Consider the following 16,688-nt stretch of genomic DNA (forward strand, 5'->3'; position numbering starts at 1 on the left):
CTAGAGACAGAGACACGAGTAATTCCGCTGCACCCGTGCGTCTGCTTTATAAAAGCTCTGTATGCAAATATTCATTATACATTAGACTGATTCTCATTGGAGGCCGCTCTTAGACCACATTTTTGTAGTCGACCTTATTGGCTGATGCTTAAAGCCCATCCTCCTTCCGAACAAAGGAACTCACACCGTCTTATTTTTAACCCCGCGTCTCCGATTTCCTTACATTTATTAAATTCCATTTTCTCAGTTATCTGCATTCTAAGCAAAGTCTATTACATTATCATATTGAGCATTAAATTGCTTAAAACAATTGTAACATAAAAACATGTTCATTTTTGCAACTTACTTGTGCTGTACAAATTGAAATTAAATTAATCCAAAGGAGTGGTTCTACAAACGTTAAAGGTATGTTTAGTATACAACAAGCATCGCGTTTTTAGACCATATTTTCCATCGGCCCGAATTCTTACAGCCTTTCGGATTATGTCGAAGACTTCTATTGAAGACACCTTGGGGTGGTTCAGCTACTTCCCAAATAAGCACAGCGAGAATAATAAAGACAGGTTACCGTGATAAACACCTTCAGATTCAAAAGAAAATGTTACCATTAAAGACCAATTTAAAGCCCTCATTAGAAACGAGAAAGTATAGGTAGCCTACACGTTGCTGTATTTTAACAAATACGATCGCTAAGGGAATCCCTAAATAGCATATTGCCACAAATCAGTATGTATATAATAGCAAAGCGAACTGCATTTTAAACGCCTATATGACCGTTATGAATCTATAAACGGACACGTCAGACATACACGGAAACGCTGAATTAATTAACACATTTAATTAATTAAACATTTTACATTTAAAGCAAATGACAAAAAAAGATTACTAACAATATCTAAATTAATACATTTATTTTAACTAATGAAACTAAGGAAAATTAAACAGTGACATTTTTTCAAAATCATAACAATTAATAAAACATTCAAAAATTGACAAAACATAACCAAAAAAAGGTAATAGTGAATTAAAATTTCCCAAAGGGCATAATTGTAAAGAAAAGAAAGTACATTTTACTCAGGTTAGAGCAGGTGCTGTGGAACAAGTGCAGTGTGGAACAGTGGTCCACCCCCCATTTCTCTCTCTGCAGGGTCTTGTTTTTATTGAAGTCCACTTACATGCCGTCTTGGAGGAGGTTCTGGGTCCTCCTCCTAAGAGTGACCAGGTCGACTGACGTTTTTTGATAGACCTGGATGTTCCTCCTCATCCACAGGACCTGCTTCACGGTGTTGGTGATCACCCACTGATGCTGGAGCTTGATAGAATGCATCCCCCCGGCGGACCGTAGAGGATGCCCTCAGCCGTCGGGGAGGGCCTTGGCAGGAACCTGCTCAGGGAGACAGAACAAACAAGGCCGGAGATACATAAATGTTCTGGTGTGGAGACACCTATGGGCAGTCATCCAGGCAATGTCTTTCTGTCTGTTTGTCAGACACTTGTGTGTCACATTTGCCCAGATGACTTGCAGGTCCTGCTCTGGCCCACCCCTCGGGAGTGTAACAATGTGGCCAGATCTTAGATGGGACATTTTATAGCTCCATGAGGTTAGGCCAGCCTTCAGGGTCCTTCAGGGCCTAATAGACATAAGGGGGGTCCCAGCTGTATGGAATGGTGAGGTCCAGCACACCCAAGCCCATTGCTCCGAGGAAGTGGGTGCTATAGTACCTGGAAAAGTTACCAGAGGAGAAGCCACCTTCCCTGTGTCCTGGACAAGGGTGGCCATAGCCTGCACCATAATGATAGTAACAATGTTATTGTCTGGGGGAAACATGGTCAGCTCCAGCTTCAGATTTTATTTTGGACGTGGCGAAGGGCTCCCTCCTCCTGGTTCTCCCTCCTCCATCAGCCTGGAAGGTCACAACCAGGAGCTTGATGTTATTCCTACGCACAGGGAAGGAAACGGTCAGCTCCTCACTCCAATGTGGAGACAGAAACAGTTGTCCCTGTTGACAAGGGTGCCAGTGGCTACACAGAAGTGAAAGGAATACCACATTCCTGGAGCAGGATGACGTCTGAGGGGATCTATGATGAAATGGAGAAAATGGTTGTGCGCTTGTCTGAGTGTTTAATGTGTTTATTGAGTGTTGTAATCGTGAATGCATATGTCATAAATGGTTAATTGTTGGTGTGTATCTGGTGAACTGGTATTACTGCTGTAAATATTATGGCACATTACATTACATTATTGGCATTTGGCAGACACTCTTATCCAGAGCAACGTACAGTTGATTAGACAAAGCAGGAGACAATCCTCCCCTCGAGCAATGCAGGGTTAAGGGCCTTGCTCAAGGGCCCAACAGCTGTGCGGATCTTATTGTGGCTACACTGGGATTAGAACCACTGACCTTGCATGTCCCAGTCATTTACTTTAACCACTACGCTACAGGCCGCCCCTGTACATTTGATCGATTGTTTAGAAAACTGTATCCAGGTTATTGTAGTGCCTACTCACCCCCTGACCATGTACCCACATAGGCCTCCCCTCTTGACTGTTCCGTCCTGGCCACCGCTAAGTGACCCAACCCGCCACAGTTCCTGAAACTGATGTAGGATTCGATGCCATGCATTTTTAAATACGGCGGGTGATCTTTATTTCTTTTAAAATACGAATTTAAAAAATAATAATAATTTCATATAAATTCTTAAATATGAAAAGTTAATGGTTCAAATCTTCTAATAAAGCTGTAAATGTAATGTAAAGCTATAGCAACGAAGCCTAATGCTGAATTAGCTCCTTCCGACTGGGAAAAACAGTTCACGTCAACCTCTGACATTAATTAAACGCGAGGCAAACAATAAAACTAAACAAGCGCATCAGCCACTTATCATGCCACTTCTACATTACATTACATTACATTATTGGCATTTGGCAGACTCTCTTATCCAGAGCGATGTACAACAAAGTGCATGCCCATAACCAGGGATAAGTGCACTGAAAGACCCTAGAGGGAAGTACAATTTCAACTGCTACCTGCACAACAAAGATAAGGACCAGGGCCTATTTGTTTTGATTTTTAAATGTTATTTTTTTATTTTTTTTATTTTTTTTACAAACCGCAACACACAAGTATGAACATACCCCTTAACTCGCCAAACACTGCTTACCTCATTCCATGGTCAAAGTAATTAAGATCACTTTTCTTCTCTATTCTGACATTTCGTCTGGAAAATAGCTGAACTTCTTGACATCAGCATGTTTTATGCATTTAGTTGCTGCCACATTATTGGCTGATTAAATATTTGGATATCTGACACCCTCTGTACCTCCAGGACCAGCCTCCGCACAGCGGAGAGGAAATGGGGAAAATCCAGAGACCCTTCAGACCTCACAATTTACCAGTCTCTCCTGGCGGCATTCTCTTCTGCTGTCACTGCCGCCAAAGCAAAATACTATCAGACACAAATTCAGAACTCCGCTTCAAACCCCCGGAAACTGTTTTCTCCTCTCTCCTCAACGCACCGCCTCCTCCACCTCAGTCCTCCTTCGCTGCTGAGGACTTTGCTGACTTTTTCGATGAGAAGGTCACAGTCATCCGCAGATCCTTCACAACCACCGTCCCCCTTAATGTGCCCTTCCCCCCCTCTAGGCCCATCCCTTCCTTTTCCACTTTCTCCCCCCTTACAGACTCTGATGTTTCTCAACTCCTGCTCTCCCACCGCCCTACAACCTGTGCCCTTGACCCTATCCCCTCTTCTATTCGCGAGACTATCACACCAGACATTCTCCCATTTGTCACCTCCCTTGTCAACTCCTCCCTGTCTTCCGGCTGTTTTCCAGCATCCTTCAAGAGGGCCCACATCACTCCATTGCTAAAAAAGCCTACCCTGGATCCCTCCATCATCCTGAACTACCGCCCGGTATCTCTTCTTCCTTTTCTTTCTAAAATCATAGAACGAGCTGCTTCTACTCAACTTTCTTCTTTCTTTTCTAACAACAACCTGCTAGAGACCCCCATCAGTCTGGCTTCAGATCGGGCCACTCGACAGAGACTGCGCTCCTCTCCGTCAGTGAGTCGCTCCATGCCGCACGAGCAGCCTCCCTCTCCTCTGTCCTCATTCTTCTAGATCTCTCTGCTGCCTTCGACACTGTGGATCACTCCATCCTCCTGTCCGCCCTGTCAGCAACGGGCATCTGTGGCACAGCCCTGGACTGGATTGAGTCCTACCTCTTTGGTCGCTCCTTCCAGGTTGCCTGGGCTGGTACGGTATTGACACCTCGGCCCCTTGCCACAGGAGTTCCCCAGGGCTCAGTCCTAGGCCCGCTTCTTTTTTCTCTTTACACTTGTTCCCTTGGCCCTGTGATCACTGCACATGGGCTATCCTACCGCTGCTATGCGGATGATACCCAACTCTTCATCTCGTTCCCACCATCTGATACACAGGTTTCTGCCCGTATCTCTGCTTGCCTGAGTGGCATCCAGAGCTGGATGGACAACCACTATCTAAAGCTCAACCCAGGCAAGACTGAAATGATATTCATCCCTGCTAATACCTCTCCCCACCTGGATCTCTCCATTACCACACTCACGCCATCACCCAGTGCAAGGAACCTCGGCGTGGTGATGGAGAGCAGACTGTCCCTTTCCGAGAACATTGCAGTGGTGACCCTGTCATGCAGGTTCTTCCTATACAACATACAGAGAATCCGCCCCTTTCTCACCCCCTACTCAACCCAGCTCCTGGTCCAAGCGATGGTTCTGTCCCACCTGGACTACTGCAATTCTCTCTTGGCTGGCCTCCCAGCGTCCGCCATCAGACCCCTCCAACTTATCCAGAATGCAGCAGCTTGTCTGATCTTCAACCTTCCCAAATACTCACACGTCACCCCCCTGCTTACTTCCCTCCACTGGCTGCCTGTCATGGCTCACATCAAGTTCAAAACATTGGTGCTAGCCTTCCAAGCAGTTAAGGGGTCTTCCCCAGCTTACCTACAAAAAATCATCAGACCCTTCGTTCAGCCTCCAGAGGCCGCTTGGCACCTCCCCCTCTCCGAACCTCCACCTCACGCTCACGACTACTGTCTGTTCTGGCTCCACGGTGGTGGAACGAACTCCCCGTTGAGGTCAGAACTGTAGAATCTCTCCCCACCTTCAAGCGCAAACTGAAGACACACCTCTTCAAGCAGCATCTCTCCCCATCCCTCCCTACCTCCCTGTGAACCTTAATTGTTGTCTTTGTGATTTACTTTGTGTTTTGGTATTTTTAGTTGGCCAGGTAAGCAGTATTTGGATAGTTAAGTTTGGTCACTTTTGCTTTGTTGTTTATTTGTTGATTAAAAAAAAACAAAAAACGGGTAGCAGTTGAAATTGTACTTCCCTCTAGGGTCTTTCAGCGCACTTAGCCCTGGTTATGGGTATGCACTTTGTTGTACGTCGCTCTGGATAAGAGCGTCTGCCAAATGCCAATAATGTAATGTAATGCAAACGGTCGCTTGTGTGCCGACCCTTTGCCTGGACGTTTTTGAACTGATCTCTGTCACTACTGTTTGCTCGATATCGACCCCTGTCTGTCTGATCTATTCTGAAGTTACTAAAGACTTTAACGTTAACTTAGGTGGTCTGACAGGATTTGAATCTTTTTATTTTTTTACTCATACAAATTAGTCTTTATTATTTTGATTTCAGCACTGCTGTTAAATCTGGATGGTGCAGTGGGTAGCACTGCCGCCTCACAGCAAGGAGGTCGTGGGTTCGAATCCCCGTCGGCACCATCCATGCCGCCCTCGCAATGTTGTGCAACAAATAAAATGTTTTGCAATACAAGATTACTCGGAATAGCTACAGTAGATCATCAAATATTATTTATTTATTAAGCCTGTCAATAAAAGTAGGCCATATTGTGGGTTTGTGATGTTTGTAGATTTTCAAACATTATTTCAGTTGATTTTGGTCACAGTGACCATCAAATCGAAGCCAAACGATTTATTAAACCTGTTGATAAATGTTTGTCGTGAGGACTTATGAAGCAGTCACAATTCTAATGATGCCATATTTGTAGACCAAACATTAGGTAGTTGATTTTGGAACTTAGAATGAACTAGAGAAGACACCAAACTTTTTTTGTTTATTTTTTTACTGCAGGCTTAAACAAGTAGCCTGAACAATGGGTAAGAGGAGAAATAACAAATTGCAAGAAAGATGCATCTGGAACTAAAAACGATTAGTTAACTTCAACTCTGCACTGTGCATCTATGCATTATGTGGTGGTGGTTCCCAACCCTCTCCTGGGATCATCAAGCTGTTCCATGTATTTGTTCAATTCCACCACCATTGTCTGATTAACTAGGTGTTCTGCTCTTAATCATTTTTAGCAATCTAGAAAACTTCACATGGCACAAGCCATGCTTATCTGCACTGGTGTGCACAAATACAGTAGCTTCCCCCCTAAGACAGACACATACTAAGCAATATATTAGGAATACTAATACTGGGTAGGGCCTCCTTTGGCTCTGAAAACAGCCTCAATTCCTCTTGGCATGGATTCCATAAGATGTTACAAACATACCCTTGAGATTCTGGTCCATGTTGACATGATTTCATTATGCAATTTCTATAGATCTGTCAGCTGCACATTCGTGCTGCGAATCTCCAATTTTAGCACATCCCATTGTCATGTTCATGAAACCAGCTTGAGATGACTTTCGCTTTGTGACGTGGTGCATTATCATGCGAGAAGTAGCCATTAGAAGATAAGTAAATTGTGGCCATGAAGGGATGCACATGGTCAGCAACAATACTAAAATAGTCTGTGGCATTCAAGCGATGATTGATTGGTATTAACTGGCCCAAAGTCTGCAAAGAAAGAATTCCCCACACCATTACACCACCGCCACCAGCCTGAACTGTTGCCACAAGGCAGGTTGGATCCATGGATTCATGCTGTTGGCGCCAAATTCTGACCCTACCATCTGTGTGCCTCATCAGAAATCGAGATTCATCAGACCAGGTAACGTTTTTCCAGTCTTCAACTATCCAGTTTTGGTGAGCCTGTGCCCACTGCAGCCTCAGCTTTCTGCTCTTGGCTGACGTTAGCAGCAATAACAATAGGTACCAAATACGAATAATAAATAAATAAATAAATAAAATCTAATTCATAACATTGCTACATGTATGAAATTATTTTTACATGAATGTGCAAGTAATAATATTTTTTAAATCATGATGACGACAGAGAAAATGAGTTGGAACATTGGTTTCAGAACCGCAATGGTTGATTTAGCAAATTCAGCAGAGATGTGCGCTGTGCTTCACGGTCAAAAATGTAAGCCATTTTTTAAAGAAACATTTATGTCTACAATGAGTATTTTTACATTTTCGGTTTTCACACGGGGCTTCTGTCAATAAATAACGAGCAATTTAAGCTTGTTTGACATGTTTGATAGTGTTAAAAAGCAAATCGAGTGCGAGAAGTACATTTAACGAGTACTTATCCCTGTCAAGTGACGATGTTTTGGACAGGTCAAAGAAAATACGGCAATATTGCTCAGGACAAAGGAGTCAATTTGTTGACAGAAGGGCCTTTGATGAACAATCTTAGCGTTTTTTTCCCAATAAAATCACTGGACAGGGTGTTATTTTATCAATATCGGCGAAGAGAAAACACAAGTGAACATTGTTTTCAGGAGCTGAGAGGTGCTGCGCTGGACCGATTGAGTCTACACGGTCCTCATGTAGCATTTAAGTCCATCCCCCGGAGCACGGGCAGCAGAAATTGAACGTTATCACTGACCGTAAGTGTGAAAGTAGAGAATCAGAGTGATGGCAGAAGTTGCTCCAGCTCCCGCCGCAGCCGCCCCGGCTAAAGCTCCCAAGAAGAAACAAGCAAGCAAGCCCAAAAGAGTTGGGCCCAGCGTTGGAGAAATGATCGTTAAGGCAATGTCTGCTTCCAAGGAGAGGAGCGGTGTGTCACTGGCTGCCTTGAAGAAAGCTTTGGTCGCCAGTGGCTACGACGTGGAGAAAAACAACTCGCGGTTAAAGCTGACCGTTAAAAGCCTGGTGACCAAGGGGACCTTGCTTCAGACTAAGGGGACCGGTGCCTCTGGCTCGTTTAAGCTTAACAAGAAGCAGGCGGTTGAAAAGAAGAAGCTTGCCAAGAAAGCAACCCCGAAGGTTAAGAAGGCCGCAGTGGCCAAAAAGGCGGTAGCAAAGAAGCCTGTGGTGAAAAAGTCGCTGAAGAAGCCCGCTAAACCTAAAGCGAACAAGAGCCCGAAGAAGGTCAAGAAGACGACAGTGGCTAAGAAGCCAGCAAAGAGTCCGAAGAAAGCCAAGAAGCCAGCAACGGCGGCGAAGAAGGTGACCAAGAGTCCGAAGAAAACGAAGGCAGCCAAGCCAAAAGTTGCTAAAGCCAAGAGCGTCAAAGCCAAGAAAACCGCTCCCAAGAAAAAGTGAATTGGTCTGCGTCTCCTACAACGTCATTTCACAAACATAAAAAGGCTCTTTTAAGAGCCACCCAGAGTTTCTTGAACGTGCAAGTTATTTCCATTTTTATCCAGCTAAACGTTATCCCTAATTTAATGATCATTGTTAACAATGTGGCGTTCACTCAGGATGTAAATTTGATCATTGGCATTCATTTACATTTTAGATGGTTCAATTAACAGATCTTTATAAAAGTATTTTAGGAAGCATACGCAAACTCATCCAGGCACCACTCCAACAAGTCTCCAACAAGCTCCATCTGTAGCCTATACTGCTACCCTGTGTTAACTTACCGCCTTCTAGTTTCTCTAAACTCTAAAGAATATCAATATGCGGAGTTAAAGTTACTTAATATTTAGCGGGATTCATATCATTAGGACAGCACCACTCAACGTTGAACCCTTCAAAGGACACGCGTTGCCATTTAAAGTCCGCAAACGTTTGCCAGGAGGATGTATTTGTATATATATATTTTTTTTAAACCTCACTCGCAAAAAGTACTTATCAGCCAACGCAATTCGCGGAACTAAGCGTCCGACTAATATGACGATATACACTCAGTGAGCACTTCATTGGTTATCAATGCAAATATTTAATCAGCCAATCATGTGGCAGCAACGAAAAGCACGTGATTGCGATGTGAAAATGATTATTGGTGAGACAGACAGGGTGGTTTAAGTATCTCATAAAAAGCTGAGTGCCTTGGATTTTGCATTTGCGGTTGCATCATGGCTTGGGCTTCAAACAGAAGAGGGATGGGGCTGGAGCACTCAGGGTGCGGAAAGTGGCTCAAGGCAGATGAAAATTAAATGGTCGTTGAGCAAAAAATTCAAGATTAAAAAAACTATAGCCCGTCTTTCATTTTAGCATTGCACACAGCATGGTTGCTTTATTACAATGAACATAGCTGTATAATTTCACATTTGGCATATACACTGATTAATGAAGAACGACAGGTTCACCAGATGCATTGTTTTACATACAAATGTAGTAGCCTGCAATGCAATGCTGTTAGTTACCACCTGTGAATTGTTTGAGTACGAATCTAAAAATTCTGTAATTGTTCTCAGTTCTTCAAAAGCACAGTATGAGTATGTACACTCACAAAGCACTTTATTAGGAACATTTTTCATTTATTACTTATTCGCGCGATTATCTAATCAGCCAATTATGTGGCAGCAGTGCAAAGCATACAATCATGTAAATACGGGTCAGGAGTCTTGTTCACATCAACCATCCAAATGGGGAAAAACTGTGATCTAAGTGACTTTGACCGTGGAATGGACAGGGTGGTTTGAGTGTCAGAAACTGCTCATCTCCTTGGATTTTCATGCAGACAAGTCTCTAGAGTTTCAAAGAATGGTTCAAAAAAATAAAAAATAAAATGAGCCTTGTTAATGAGAGACGTCAGAGGAGAATGGCCAGATTGGTCAAAGCTGACAGTAATGCAAATGCGGTATGCAGACGAGCATCTCTGAACACTGAACAAAGCATAATAACTCTACTAAGTGCTCACTGAGTGGATATTACACATACATTTCCAATCTACTTCTTCTAGTTGGTGGCAGCAATGCCCCACAAAGCTGTAAAACAACAACAACAAAAAAAACACGCGAAACCATTCGGAAATATACCATTTACTGACTTTTGCAGATTAGCTAAGAATGTAGCTAGCTAGACCAGACAGTTCACGAGTGGTATCTTTCTGCCGTTGGTTCAACGCAGAATGCGGAAAGTTCATGTGCTTATACACTTGCCACATAAACAACACCAGTTTTTCACGATCAGCCATGTTTTCTACGTCGTCGTGCTCCTGGATCACTTGGAGGTCAACTGGGAAATTCCTTCCTCCGACGGTAAATGTATCGCAGAATAATTTTTAAGAATCTGTGAACCATACGTTATGATTCCTGTTGATTGGAAGATGTTTTTTTTATTAATTATTCAAGCGAATAAATCCCCCAACACTCGGAAGCCTTGGAGTGCTGGAGGCGGGCTTTAGGTTGAACCGCCTCTTCGTTGGTATTGGCTTCAATCAGGTCGTCTTTGTGCATATTTGTGCGTATGCCTGTGGTTTTGGAAGTTAATATTGTATTTTTTGCGTTATTGACTGGAAGGATGTCTGGTCGCGGTAAAGGTGGCAAAGGTCTTGGGAAAGGAGGCGCGAAGCGCCATCGCAAAGTTCTCCGTGATAATATCCAGGGCATTACTAAGCCAGCGATTCGTCGTTTGGCTCGCCGTGGTGGTGTAAAGCGTATATCTGGTCTCATCTACGAAGAGACTCGTGGAGTCCTGAAGGTGTTTTTGGAGAATGTGATCCGCGATGCCGTCACCTACACCGAACACGCCAAGAGAAAGACCGTCACCGCTATGGATGTAGTTTATGCGCTGAAGCGTCAGGGTCGCACTCTGTATGGCTTCGGTGGGTAAACCGTCCTTCCTTAAATACATGTTGGAACAACCCAAAGGCTCTTTTCAGAGCCACCCACATTTTCTATGAAAAGCTTTCCTTGCGTCTCTGCCGTGTCCGTTCATTGATTCATAACGATTATATACGTAGTACGCTTTATTGCTAAAGCTGTGGAAAATGCAATTTGGCATTTGGGGATTCCCTTAGCAACATGTAGGCCACCTATACTTTTTCGTCCGCTAAATAAGAAATTGCACTTGAAGACAACCGCAACAAGGTGAAAAACCAAGAATGTTCATTTAGGCCAGACTGGGACAGACATTCCGTGTATTTCCATGAAAACAATTTTGATAACCTTTTTTTACATAAACAGCATCACAAAGATGATTTACAGAAATAAATTGAAACTCCCCAATGTGAAGACATCTCGAAATGGAAGCCGAGGACCAGTGTTTTAAGCAACTTATGCTAATGTAATAGACTTTGCTTAGAATGCAGATAACTGAATAAATATTTAGAATTAATTACATTTAATAAATGTAAGGAAAATAGGTTCCTTTGTTCCGAAAAAGGACGGGTTTAGGGATCAGCTAATAGAGTCTGCTACAAAATGTGGTCTACGAGCGGCCTCCAATGAGGATCAGTCTAACGTCGCTCGCAAAGAAGGCCCTGACTATTTGCATAAAGACCTTTTCTAGTGCTGACGAATGGTTGACGCGGAGTTATTCGTTCTTTCCGTCTGTAAAAAAAATAATAATAATAAATGCCTGAGGCACCGAAGTCTGCGCCCAAGAAAGGGTCTAAGAAAGCCGTAACTAAGACCGCTGGGAAAGGAGGAAAGAAGCGCAGAAAGTCCAGGAAGGAGAGCTACGCTATCTACGTGTACAAGGTCTTGAAGCAAGTGCATCCTGACACCGGCATTTCATCCAAGGCTATGGGCATCATGAACTCGTTTGTGAACGACATTTTTGAGCGTATTGCTGGTGAGTCATAATATAATAAGCGTTCTACCATCAGCTCAAGGGAGATCCAGACAGCTGTGCGCCTTCTTCTGCCAGGAGAGCTGGCTAAACACGCAGTGTCAGAGGGTACTAAGGCTGTCACAAAGTACACCAGCTCCAAGTAAACTAGCGCAATGATGCTTTACATAAAGGCTTTTTTAAGAGCCCACCCACGTTTTCGATGAAAAGCAGAATTTCTTCGTTGATTTATTGCAAACCTATCGGTAGCTACGGTAGTAGTACGGTAACTGCCTTTTTGCGGAATTTTGTGCGCTGGTCATAAGCAAGTCTGATCTTATGTAGAATCAAGAAGTGCTCCTTGGGTTGGGCATTATTTATTGTGGGCGGGAAAGGCAGGGTAGAACTAATATACGGTGGTGTATGGCGATGCATAAATACAATAACACTAACAAATGTTATGGATGGAATATATAAATTAAACTTTCGCAGGACTTTGTGAATATGATGATCGCTTCAATGTGTAAATAAAATGCATTGTAGTCAAATGACGTAGTATATGTAGTCTGATGTAATATGATTCAAGATGTTTAAATGTACTGTATTTTATGGATAATGCTCTTTATCCAAAAATCCAAGCAATTGTGGTTAAAAGTATTTGTTTGACTGCAGCAATGTTACCCACCAAGAGACTTGATTGTCAGTTGTGGCGCTAACATGAACCAAATATAAACGTTTGTAGAAAACCCCCTTAGATATTCCATTACCCATGAGTACAAATCTCATTTTTGAAAATGTTTCTTCTCTCCTGTATCTCTCATTGGTCCCATTCTCTTTTGAATTTGATAAAATATTGACCTGTCCTTTCACTCTGCCATTGGAAGTCATATTTTACTAATTTAATGAAACCCCTGCTTTCTACCTGAATCAAATTTAAAGTCAAATAACATTGCCCTGGGACAATTTGTAGTGGATTATCCACACTCTTGGGAAACTGATCTTTCCATATTACTGACTATTTAAATACAAGCAGTGAATGTAACCTACATTAAAAATATATATATTTTTAGGTTTGTAATCAAGTGTTGCAGTGCAGGCTACTTCATTTATATATAAATCTGATCAGCCTGTGACAGTACTGACTGGATGAGCCCTCTGTTTTAGGCTTTTGTAAAAAAGAATGTCTTTCCAGTCTGGCCTAAATTAACACTTTGTTGCTGTTGTCTTCAAGTGCAATTTCTTATTTAGTTGACGCTTATGTAGTGTAAAATTTCACTAAAATTGGAAAAAGTTAATGGCATAAAATGACCTAGACCTACGCTAGAGAATGATCAAATCAATGTTGGATACAGTATCGTGAAGTATGCTACAATAGGCCAATAATTGTATATCCCTTAATTGATAGCTTTGTTCGTTTGTTTAACATCAGTTTAAATGAACCAGTGCAGTGGTTTCATCAGAAAAACAGTTCCGGTCCCATTCAGACCTGATACCATAACCTACGATGACACACCAAATATCAGGAGACACCTGGGGAAAGGGGGGGGGGGGAGGGAAAAAAAAAAAAAAAAATCACACGGTAAGGAAAACATGGATACATTTGCTGCTCTAACAAGGACTGAGGTGGCTCTTAAAAGAGCCTTTGTTGGTTGGATCATGTGTTCACAAACCATTTTAAGCGCGTTCTCCACGAATGCGCCGGGCCAGCTGGATATCCTTGGGCATGATTGTCACTCGCTTAGCGTGAATGGCGCACAGGTTAGTGTCCTCGAACAGACCAACCAGATAAGCCTCGCTGGCTTCCTGCAGAGCCATAACAGCTGAGCTTTGGAAGCGGAGATCGGTCTTGAAATCCTGAGCGATCTCTCGCACAAGGCGCTGGAAGGGCAGCTTGCGAATCAAAAGTTCAGTAGACTTCTGATAGCGGCGAATTTCTCGCAAAGCTACAGTACCAGGCCTGTAACGATGAGGTTTCTTCACACCGCCTGTCGCTGGCGCACTCTTACGTGCAGCCTTAGTGGCGAGCTGCTTCCTAGGAGCTTTGCCACCGGTAGATTTACGCGCGGTCTGCTTGGTTCTCGCCATTGCTTCTTACTCGAGTGCAGGTTTTCGGAATCCCGTTCTAAGCCCGGCATGCGTCTTTAAAGCATACCAGCCCGGCTCTGATTGGATAGGCTTTTACGAATCCTCATTGGCCCTGACACTGCCTTTATTCCCCGAGCCTATTGGATCGTTTTTTTTCCAAGTTCCTCTGATGCCAAATACTTGAATGTAATAATAATAATTAATAAAACAATACAAATAATCAGCCTTTCACGTGTAACTTGGGCCACCAGAAACAGTGCGGGATGCGGGACAGAGAAAGATTTTGCGGTACAATGAGGGACAGATTGATAATGTCTATTCTTTATAGGTTAGCAACGCAAAATGTATATAACTGTTACAATGCGTATATAGATTTGGTGTAATGATACAAAGACAAATATCCTGCATATGTCATTTAGATCTGAGGGATGACAAATCGATCGCATGACTAAACAAGGTTTTGAGTGAACCATGCTTAAAATCCTTGCTGGGGACCGTTAATTAAGGGAAGGTCTAAGGGCAGGCTCTTTTGTCACGGCACTTATTTACAAATCAGAGACATAAGCGTCGGCTATGTTGTGATTGTAAACAATTACCGCATTGCTCATCATAAAAAAGGCACAATAGAAACTAGCCAAGTTCACTTCACTCAAATGGCAGCTTTTCGTGCTTTTTACGTGTGTGGGGTGGCTCTGAAAAGAGCCTTTGGTTGAATGGTCCTCGTGGGAGCGATGCATGAATTACTTCGCCTTCACTGGCTTTTCCGTCTTCTTGGGCAGCAGCACGGCTTGGATGTTGGGCAGTACTCCGCCTTGAGCGATGGTGACGCCTCCAAGGAGTTTATTCAATTCTTCATCGTTACGTACTGCCAGCTGCAGATGTCTGGGAATTATGCGGGTTTTCTTGTTATCGCGGGCAGCGTTACCAGCCAACTCCAGGATCTCAGCGGTCAGATATTCGAGCACAGCGGCCAAATAAACTGGAGCACCGGCACCAACACGCTCGGCATAGTTTCCTTTACGAAGCAGTCGGTGAACGCGACCAACCGGGAACTGGAGCCCAGCCCTCGATGAGCGAGTTTTAGCCTCTACCACTCATTTTCAATGCCTAGGCAGAACAAAGAATAAGGCCAGCTCCCGGCGAGGGTCTTCCTTATAGCAACATTCTGTTCACCTATTGGCTACAGCGTTGATGAGATTTCGTCCAATCAAATGAAAATATTTTTTTTCCACGTAGCCTACGTCCGCAAAGTCTAAAATGTTATTTGCGGGCTTGATGAAGTTTAAATACACGAAAACAAGATAGTTGGTAACTTTGAGCCTGAATATCGACATTCATCCATTAATAACAATAATTTATTACGAACCATTGAATACCAGTAAGCTTGTTTAAACATATGCTATCAGTACTACAGGTTATACATTAAAATAGCTGGAGTGATGACTCGTTCAGTAAAATCGTTAAAGCTAAGAAATATTAGTCTGTTCATTGCACAATCTGAAATCTAGCTTTAAGCTCATATAAAAGCATATGACCAGTTTATATCCCAGGTGAACGCCCCCTTGTCAATGATTTCAAACTACAACTACGGAATAAAAATGGAAATAACTTGCAGGTCCATGAAAGTTTGGATGGCTCTTAAAAGAGCCTTTTGTACTTAAAATGACCGAACAGTAGGTACACGTTCTCACTTCTTTTTCGGAGCGGCTTTTTTGGGTTTAGTGCCCTTGGATTTGGCAACTGGTGCCTTGGCTGCCTTTGTTTTCTTGGCACTCTTTTTCACCTTTGCCGCTGCTGCCGGTTTTTTGCTTTTCTTCGAAGTCTTGGCTGGACTCTTTGCAGGCTTCTTAACCACTGTCGTCTTCTTGGCTTTCTTTGGGCTCTTCTTCGCCTTAGGCGTAGTGGCCTTCTTCGGCGACTTTTTCACCGGAGTCTTCTTTGCTACCGCCTTTTTAGCCGCAGCGGCCTTCTTAACCTGAGGGGCTGCTTTCTTGGCAGGCTTCTTCTTTTCAAGCGCCTGCTTCTTGTTAAGCTTAAACGAGCCGGAGGCACCGGTTCCTTTAACCTGAAGCAAGGTCTGCTTGGTCACCAGGCTACAAACTGCCAGCTTGACCCGCGAATTGTTTTTCGCCACGTCGTAGCCGTCGGCGGCCAGAGCTTTCTTCAAGGCAGCCAGGGACATTCCAGTCCTCTCCTTGGAAGCAGCGACTGCCTTCACGATCAATTCGCTAACGCTGGGCCCCGCGTTCTTGGGCTTGCTTGCACCTTTCTTCTTAGGAGCCTTCGCCGGAGCGGCTGCGGCGGGAGCTGGAGCTTCTTCTGCCATTTCTCAGGTTCTCTCCTTTCACACTTACGGTCAGTGATAACGTTCCGTTTATGCTGCGCGTGCGACAGGGGGATGGACTTAAATGTTGTATGAGGACCGTGTAGACTCAACCAGCCAGGCACAGTCTCTCAGCTCCTGAAAACTCGGTTCACTTGTGTTTTCTCTTCTCCGATAGTGAGACAATAACACAATGTGCAGTTATTTTACAAGCAAAAAACACCGAAGAATGTCCACCAAAGGCCTTCTGTCAACAAATTAACTCCTATGTCCTCAGCAATATTGCCGTATTTTCTCCAGCCTGTCCAAAACATCGCCACCTGCCACGGATACGTACTAGTTAAACGTGCTTATCGCACTCGATTATAATCTCAAAATGACCAAATATGTCATGTCCTCAGAAATTTTTTTGTTCATGAATAACAGAAGCTCCGCGT

General features: G+C 43.5%; 4 protein-coding genes across 4 annotated transcripts; 2 read left to right on the forward strand and 2 right to left on the reverse strand.

Annotated features, from left to right (window-relative positions):
* Positions 1-7,814: 7,814 nt before the first annotated feature.
* Positions 7,815-8,444, forward strand: LOC133111756 (histone H1-like). The gene has a single exon (XM_061222332.1). The coding sequence runs from the start codon at positions 7,815-7,817 to the stop codon at positions 8,442-8,444; it is 630 nt and encodes a 209-aa protein (XP_061078316.1).
* A 2,142-nt stretch (positions 8,445-10,586) lies between these two features.
* Positions 10,587-10,904, forward strand: LOC133110958 (histone H4). The gene has a single exon (XM_061221086.1). The coding sequence runs from the start codon at positions 10,593-10,595 to the stop codon at positions 10,902-10,904; it is 312 nt and encodes a 103-aa protein (XP_061077070.1). The 5' UTR covers positions 10,587-10,592.
* A 2,613-nt stretch (positions 10,905-13,517) lies between these two features.
* Positions 13,518-13,932, reverse strand: LOC133111578 (histone H3). Its single transcript, XM_061222041.1, has one exon. It carries the CDS (start codon positions 13,926-13,928, stop codon positions 13,518-13,520), a length of 411 nt encoding a protein of 136 aa, XP_061078025.1. The 5' UTR covers positions 13,929-13,932.
* Positions 13,933-15,579: 1,647 nt separating this feature from the next.
* Positions 15,580-16,336, reverse strand: LOC133111577 (histone H1-like). Its single transcript, XM_061222040.1, has one exon. The coding sequence runs from the start codon at positions 16,252-16,254 to the stop codon at positions 15,616-15,618; it is 639 nt and encodes a 212-aa protein (XP_061078024.1). The 5' UTR covers positions 16,255-16,336; the 3' UTR covers positions 15,580-15,615.
* Between the last annotated feature and the right edge of the window lie 352 nt (positions 16,337-16,688).

The sequence above is a fragment of the Conger conger genome, chromosome 15 (genome assembly GCF_963514075.1).
Source record: "Conger conger chromosome 15, fConCon1.1, whole genome shotgun sequence".
In the NCBI taxonomy this organism is placed as follows: Eukaryota; Metazoa; Chordata; class Actinopteri; order Anguilliformes; family Congridae; genus Conger; species Conger conger.